This window comes from Ipomoea nil, unplaced genomic scaffold, assembly GCF_001879475.1.
Source record: "Ipomoea nil cultivar Tokyo-kokei standard unplaced genomic scaffold, Asagao_1.1 scaffold0755, whole genome shotgun sequence".
Classification (NCBI taxonomy): domain Eukaryota; kingdom Viridiplantae; phylum Streptophyta; class Magnoliopsida; order Solanales; family Convolvulaceae; genus Ipomoea; species Ipomoea nil.
The window spans coordinates 1,337,679-1,345,870 of NW_017617183.1; the positions used below are offsets into that span (position 1 = coordinate 1,337,679).

The 8,192-nt window shown below is 38.1% G+C and overlaps 1 protein-coding gene across 1 annotated transcript; it reads left to right on the plus strand.

Moving 5' to 3' along the window:
- The first annotated feature begins 3,538 nt into the window (after positions 1-3,538).
- On the plus strand, positions 3,539-4,711 carry LOC109176752. Its single transcript, XM_019326142.1, has 2 exons — positions 3,539-4,175; positions 4,362-4,711. The coding sequence occupies exons 1-2, from the start codon at positions 3,539-3,541 to the stop codon at positions 4,709-4,711; spliced, it is 987 nt and encodes a 328-aa protein (XP_019181687.1).
- Positions 4,712-8,192: the final 3,481 nt, after the last annotated feature.

The window sequence follows — 8,192 nt, forward strand, 5'->3', positions numbered from 1 at the left end:
TTTAGAACAAAACTTAATATTTCAATTATGCTTTTGCATTATTGGAATAATTTAGGTCATTATGGTAATAATATTTTTTGTATGTATTTTTATAATGGTACAATTATACGTTACTTTACAAATATTATACTAGTTTTTTACAGACAAAATTGTTCTTACATCATTGTTAGACCCGCACGACCTAATACAAAGTTGTTGATCATGAATACAATTACATATGGACTCTAAAATGGTCGGACCATTTTCCAAAGAATTGACAATGTTGGCATCCCACTAGCTCCAGTTGAACAAGATTACACATCAGAATTTTATCAATGCATTAAAACTTTTAAATAAATTTATAAGTTAGTCTTTACTATATCATTATAACAATATATATTGTAATTGTAACATCCCCAATTTCCATGCCAATTTAAAACTTAATCATGCAGATAATCTAACCATAATAAGCATACACAGCAGAAGTCTAAGTATGAAATAGATGGAAAACGTAGAGTGTTATGTCACGTCCACACTATGGTGAACACACAGGAATAAACAACATCAACATAATTTGTCTACATGGGACAAGGTCAAACAACAAGTCTAAATCCAACATCGGGCACACAGGCCAAAACAACTACAAGGTCTGAGGGATCTATACTATCCATCTCTAGATTGCGCTCGCCTCTACTCGGGACCTGAAAGAAACACACAAATATATGGGACGACGCTCGGTCAGCGAATGATGCTGGTAACCCACCAATACATGTGAAATATCATACATAGATATGATATATATACAAAACCATTTGCGAAACGGGATATAGTATATATAAGTTCAAAGCCAAGAGTAGAAAGTCAAACACAATACTCTATGCACTCACAATAAAGATGAGGGAACACATCCCATGACACATCAAGAAGTGACAACGACACACAAGAACGGCTCAAGGCATATTCTATCATCACTCAGTAAAACATCACCCGACATGCATAACACAAGAGAATAAGAGACACACAATGGCAACACATGCCTTCGCGACATCACTCGTCACGAATATAGAATTACACAACGGCAACACTTGTCTTCGTGACATCACCCTTCACGAATTGAGATGTCTTCCTTATGCCCGGTTCCAACCTTATGGCTACCCCCCACCTTATGTCTAGTTCCAACCTTTACCTCCAGGACCCCTGTACACCAAGTCCAACATTTTCCCTCCGAGGACCGTCGTCCCCATCCACCAACAAACCACCAACAAATTCCACCAATTCATAGTACACGAGGGTACCGATCACACACATGGCAACACATGCCTCCCAAGAAATTCGTGAACCCATCACTCGGGTTACATCCTCCATACTCACGTCATGGCCACCACGAGGACCGCTGCCGTACCTTAGTGACTAATGTCCCATACCATTAATCGTGCAATCCAGGTATAGCCACACACACGACACCATCATAGGAATCAATCAACGGATCACAACGAAGATATGAAACCATACTCAACAAGGAAAGGATCACAATCCGACAACAACGATGATCAACACAAGTCATCATCCACAATAGGAAAGAACAAACCACACACGCTAGCATTTAAACACCGAACTAGCATGCTTATCAAACGGGTAAACTAAACATAGTTCCGAAAAACACACAAGACTCATCACGGTTCAACGAATCACAAGGTTGAACACTTAGCACGATTCAAGACACCAAAACCTACATGGAATCCTACCATATAGTTCTAGACATACGAAACATCAAGAAGACACGCAAATAGTTCCACAACAGAACATCGAGAAGTCAACAAACCAAATACCGAGTCAAAAGAATCACGGGGAACAAATCCCCAACAAGCCACATATTGTACCCCGCGGGTGGGGCCACGGGTGGACCCCCACCCGTGGTACCGCCCGCGGGTACCACACCCACATCACCATGTACCCCGCGGGTGGGGCGGCGGGTGGTGCACTACCCGCCGTTCCGCCCGCGGGTACACACCTGTACCACAATTAATCCCTTCGGGGATTTTCAACACCAAGCTCAAATTCAAGTCCAAAACATGCCAAATCTCACCAAATACAACAAAATGACTTGAATCAAAGGAATAGCCAAGCAATGGCATTCATGAACCCTAATAACAAGCTCTAGATATGCATTTTCACAAGACAATGCATCAACACTCACATTTCATAGCAAAATCACATGTAGAATCCAATAAATCATCATATAGGTAAGCAAAATAGATTTTGTAGAGCATGGGTTACCTCTTGAAGACAAAAACCTTCACTTAACACTTCTCAAAGCCCCTAACAAGGTTCACCTTCCACACCAACTTCAAAAACACACCAAAAGATCATAAAGATTTCATCTTTAGGAAAAGATACCCTAGAAAACACTAAAAACACAAAAGGAACATAGATCTTACCCTCCTAGATGCTCAAGAGTAGGAAAGGTGGAATCTTGGAGACAAACTTTGAAGGTCTTGGAAAGTCTAAACTTAGCTTGGAGAAAAAGCTAGCTAGGTTTTTAGAGAGAAGTGAGAGCTTTTGATTTCAAAGTGTTAGGAGAGAAATGAAAGATGTCTTCTAGGTTAGCTTGGTATACAATCATAGGGGAAATGTCTTCTTTACCCTTACTAAGATGAGAAAGGTGTAAGGGAACAAGGGAATTATTCTCAAAGCTTTAGGTACAACATCTTGACTTGGGTTGACTAGTCAATTACTAGTCCCTGACTATTAGATTTTCAGGAATTTAAAGAATTAAATTACCAATTGGATTAGGATTAATTACTCAATTAATCCCTAAATAGAATCTGAATTTACAGGGTGTCACAGTAACCATATATTATGAATTATTTATTATCATCCTCTATTGACAACAATTGTCATTGACAAACTCTCAAAACAATTCATCTCAACAACGAATGGAAATTAAAAAAAAATCAATGATTTCATTATTATAGATGAAAAGTATGTACGCCACTTTATTACTATTATTAAATTAAATAAATTAGTAGTTGCTTTCAAAAAATAAATAAATTATTAGCTATAAAAAAATACATATGCATTTAATTAATTTAAAATTAGATATCTATAATGCCTTGATTTTAAAAAAAAAATATTCATTATAAAAAATTTAGAAAGATATATAATTTCATTAGTTATATTATCTTTATTTTCTACCCTTCAAAGATTTCTTACCTTCAAATTTATTAATTTATTATATTCACCTCATTGTCCATTGTATTCTTTTTATATTATCTTGTAACTAAATATCAAAGTTCCATAAATCAAGTATTTCATTCAGCCGCAACACTAGTGAAGAAGTGAAGGAGGAAATAGTTGAAACTTTGGGGGTAAGCCAGACTGAGGACTTTGGAAAATATTTGGGGCTACCCTCGGTTGTTGGAAAGAACAGGAAGGTGGTTTTCACCTATATTGAACAGAAATTAAAGCAGAGGTTTGGCTCTTGGAATAAAAAATTACTCTCTAAAGCAGGGAAGGAGGTGCTATTAAAGAGTGTGGCCCAGGCTAGCCTACCTATACCATGAGTGTCTTTCTTCTGCCTGAGACTTTGTGTATCTCACTGGAAAGATTGATGAACAGGTATTGGTGGGATAAGAGTAGCACTGAAAAAGGGATTCACTGGTTGGCTTGGGACAAGATGTGTGTGCCGAAGAAGTATGGAGGTTTGGGCTTTAAAAGGTTACATGAATTTAATTTAGCATTGCATGGGAAACAAGGGTGGTGTTTGCTTACCAACCCCGCATCCCTTATGGCTCGTGTTTTCAAGGCAAGATATTTTCCAAAGACATCTTTCTTAGAAGCCATACTGGGTGGTTGCCCCAGTTATGTATGGAGGAGCGTTATGGCTAGTCAGATGTTAATTCGCGGAGGATGCAGGCGCATGGTAGGGGATGGTAGCTCTACTAAAGTTTGGTTGCATCCATGGCTACCGGACCCTCAGGACCCCTATGTTCGGACTACCCCCACTGACACTACTCGGGATTTATGGGTTTCTAATCTTATCGACCCTGTCTCAAATGAGTGGAAACGGGAATTTATACATCAGTTGTTTGAGCCTAGAGATGCCAACCTTATTATTCAGATCCCAGCTAATGTTGATTATGAGGATATTTCGTTTTGGTTTGGAGATACTAGAGGTTGTTACTCCGTGAAGGAGGGTTACAAGAGTCTAGGCTTAATAACGACCCTTCCTAGTACTGTCTGGAATAATGTATGGAAGCTTCAGGTCCCCCCTAAGTGAAAATCCTTCCTTTGGAGAGCACTCTCCTCCATTCTACCCACTGCCACAAATTTGATAAGAAAGAGGGTAGAAGTCTCATATTTATGCCCATCTTGTGGTTTAGGTGTGGAGGACGTCATGCATGTCTTGTGTTCTTGTTCATATGCAAAGCGTGTATGGGATGTTTCAAATTTGCCAGTTCCTCCTATTAACGATGATGATTTTATGCAGTGGGTGGCTTCTTGGTTGGACAACTCAGCTGGTAGATCATGTGAGACGAAGGGGAAAATATGTGGGCTTTTGCATGAATTGTGGAAAGCTAGAAACCATGCTGTTTGGGATGGTTTTTTGCCGACTCCTGCTGCCGTATGCCGTAGCTTCCACCTCAGCTGGAATGCGTGGAAGACCAATATAACAACACGCCATACTACCCCCTATCCCCAACCGGGTTTAACGGCTTTAATCAGCACATAACAGCCAACTAACGAGATATTATGCTACGTCGATGTAACACCCTACTTTTCTATAATCTAATTCCCAAATACTTAACTTAAAACAAGATAAAAAGGTAAGATTAGTTAACTTAAATCCAACCAAAACCAACAAGTCGGGTGTCACCGCCACAGTCATCACTCATGATGACTGCACAGGCTACAAAAAGGGGTAACTAACTAGAGTCAAGCTCATCAAAACATCATTAAAAATTTGGGGAACAAACCCTGGTGTCCAAGCACCAACAAAAGGATCAGTCAAACAGTATCTAACATCAACATCAAACTGCTAAGGTAGAATCTAAATCTAGAGACTACCACTTCAGCTACGCACTAATCTAACTCGTGCACTCTCAAACATTGGGCCCACCTGAAAGGGGTTATAAAAACAATTAGGAAAATAAACCCGTTAGCAAATTAATGCTAAGTATAAAGTCACTCAACCCTGTAAAATACTATAGATATACATTTGGAAACATTTGACAAACACATAATCTAAAGTATGATTATAATCACTTACAACACTTAATCAACAAACTCAATACATACTCATAAACATCTCTATATGTTTGCAACCTATACTTCACATAAACATGCATTTATCAAAATACTCAACTTAAACACAATTCTCATGCTTTAAACAGATGTTTCTAATCATAGCTCAATACGCAAACTCATGCTCAAACTGATAGATAAGTTGGATGGTTTGATCGGACGGTCTTTGATGGGGGTGTGTGGCTGATGGGTTTTTACGTTATCTTCATTGTTTTTATGATGGGGGGGGGGGGGGGGGATTTTTTGGTATTTTGTTTATTATTGCATCCTAGTCCAACTACTCCACATTCACTCGCATTGTTGTAGCCTAGTCAAACTGCTCCACATTCACGCGTTGCTTCCTCGTCTGTCTACGTCGCTCTCTCTCTCTCCGTGCGGTTGAAGCGTTGGTGAGTCGCGTCTTCTTTACACCTTCATCTCTCAATTTTCAATTCCACGTAGCCATGTTAGTGGGTGGGGACCGCGCTTCACTGAAGAGGAAGGAACCACCGGTCGGCGCTGTCGGTGGAGGTGCGTTTTCATTTTTTTTGGTTGTTTTTTTTCGGTTTTGGGCGTTTTTTGTGTTGTTTGCTGTTGAGTTTCTGTTGTGGTGTCGGTGTCTGGGTGTGTTGGTGGTGTCGTGCGAATCGCGACAGTCCGATTTGCGATTTGGCGTAGGTAGGTCTTTTCTTTTGGGGTTTTTTTCTGTGCTTCTGTTCGATGGAGTAATTGCCTCTGCAAAACATTATATCAAGTCCTGAGCTAGTTGGACATTCAATTTGTTGTGAGTTTATTCTGCAACTTAAAGCAGATTTCCTTTGTATGATTGATGCCTACTTTGAGCTAACCTTCATCTTGAATGCATGCCAAAGAATATAAAATGTAAATGATTCCGGTTGACTGCATTTTACTTTTCATTTTCATAGAATTAATATGTATTTCAAGCATTCTTACAAAAGAAATACTCAATATCTCTTTTGTCTACGTCCTAATTTTTAGCTAAAATGCATATATTGTCCCTGAGTTGTACCAAAATTTAGAAAATTTGCAATATAATTTAATTTCCTGCACAAGATATCTTCAGATTGATCTGTACCCAAAAATGATAATAGAGTTGATGGTGTAAATTGGCATTTGTCTCTGTCCCAGCATCCAAATTATCTCCATCCCTAGAGAAAATGATTATTCATGTTAGCAATTTAGGAAACTATATCAACTGCTTTAAGGGTGGCAATTAGAACTTAGTGGGGGCAGAATTCTCCAAAATGGTGTGGTCTTAGAGCTTCAGTTTGTAATTAATAGAATTGCTTAATGGGTGCGTTGAATCTAGCTGGGTTATGTAATAAATGGGTGCATGCAGTTATCACCCATTTAATTACTGGACTGAGCCACAAATGGTTCAATGTAAACACATGAATCCATTAATAAATTCATTAATACCAAGTGCATTACTTTTCGATTTTTATAATTTGCGATATTGTTTACATTTTCATCTTTTTCTCAGTTGACATGCGACAACCACCACTACTCCATCACAGTTATAAATTACCACAGTACTACACTATTACTCACTACCATTGTCATCCCCTAACCACACATCACCATCTATCATTACAAAATCATTTCTTTTCTTTTTTGCATTTTTTCTTGATTTGAACAACTCATACTTCCTAATATACTACTAGAAAATCAACAACTACTGCATACCCGTTAAAAGCCATTATAGAGATGGTTGGCATATCTTATGGACTATATTTGGTATATACTCAGTAGTAGAGAGACATATACCTGCATCACATTAAATTGGTCACTAAACTAAAACAACTATTTATACTAGTAATTTACCAATTAATTGTAGTTGTTTTCTAATTATACTCGTTTATCAAAACTAATGAGTACACTAAAATGAACAATTTACTATGGACATGGACAGTTTACTATGTAAATTCTGCAATAGTTTTGCGCTGTCTTTAAGGTGGTTTGGTGTACGTGTTTGGTCATGTGTATTCTTGTTTGTGTGCGTGGTAGTGTTTTGGTTTGTGCGTTGTGGTCTCATGTTTGTGTGCGTGTCTGGTTATGTGCTAATATAAGTGGGTGGTGTTGGTGTTTTATTTCCAGGTAAGAAGCTCAAAGCGGTGCAGTGTGCTCCGGGTGGGGCTCACATTTGCGTTAGTGATGATGACTTTGTTTCACCTCCATTGGCTTTCCTAGCGAGATTTGTAACACCCCGTGTTACGGCCTTCAATCCCGAATTAATTATTTAATTAATTCCGTTAATAATAATTAAAAAGGATTTAATTTGATTAGAATTCGCTTTAATTAATTAATGTTGTCCACCATGGATAGTGGACCCTTGCCTAAACTAGAGTTTTAAGCCCATTAGAAATAAAAAGGGTAAACCTTTTACTAGTCAGATTCTAATTAGGAATCCTAGACCTATATATCTATTAGGAATAAAGAAAGTAGGCCTTTATTATTCAGATTATGATTAGGATTCCTGATTCTATAAATAGGGGATTAGAAAGCAATTAGAAACCTTACCACCCATAATTATATTATACGAAAATATTCCCGGGAGATTCCCCACCACCGAGCCAGGGACATAAAGCGGATGGAAATCTTAGAGAAGAACCTTAATAGCCAAGGGAGGATTAATTAAGGCTAAGAGGTAACCCATGTCTCAACAAAACCTATTTTCTTTGCTATAACCTCATTCTTTGGCTTCTTCTCCATGCTTGTGTCTTGATAAATCGTTTATGATGATGATGATATGATTTGATGATTGATGAGATGATTTTATGTGTGATCTTGATGATCTTGATGCTGATAAGAGGATCTTGATAATTGTGTGATATTCTTGATAAATCTTGATGTTTCTTGATATTAAAGATGAACTATGATCTTGATGATTTAAATATGATTAGAGCCCT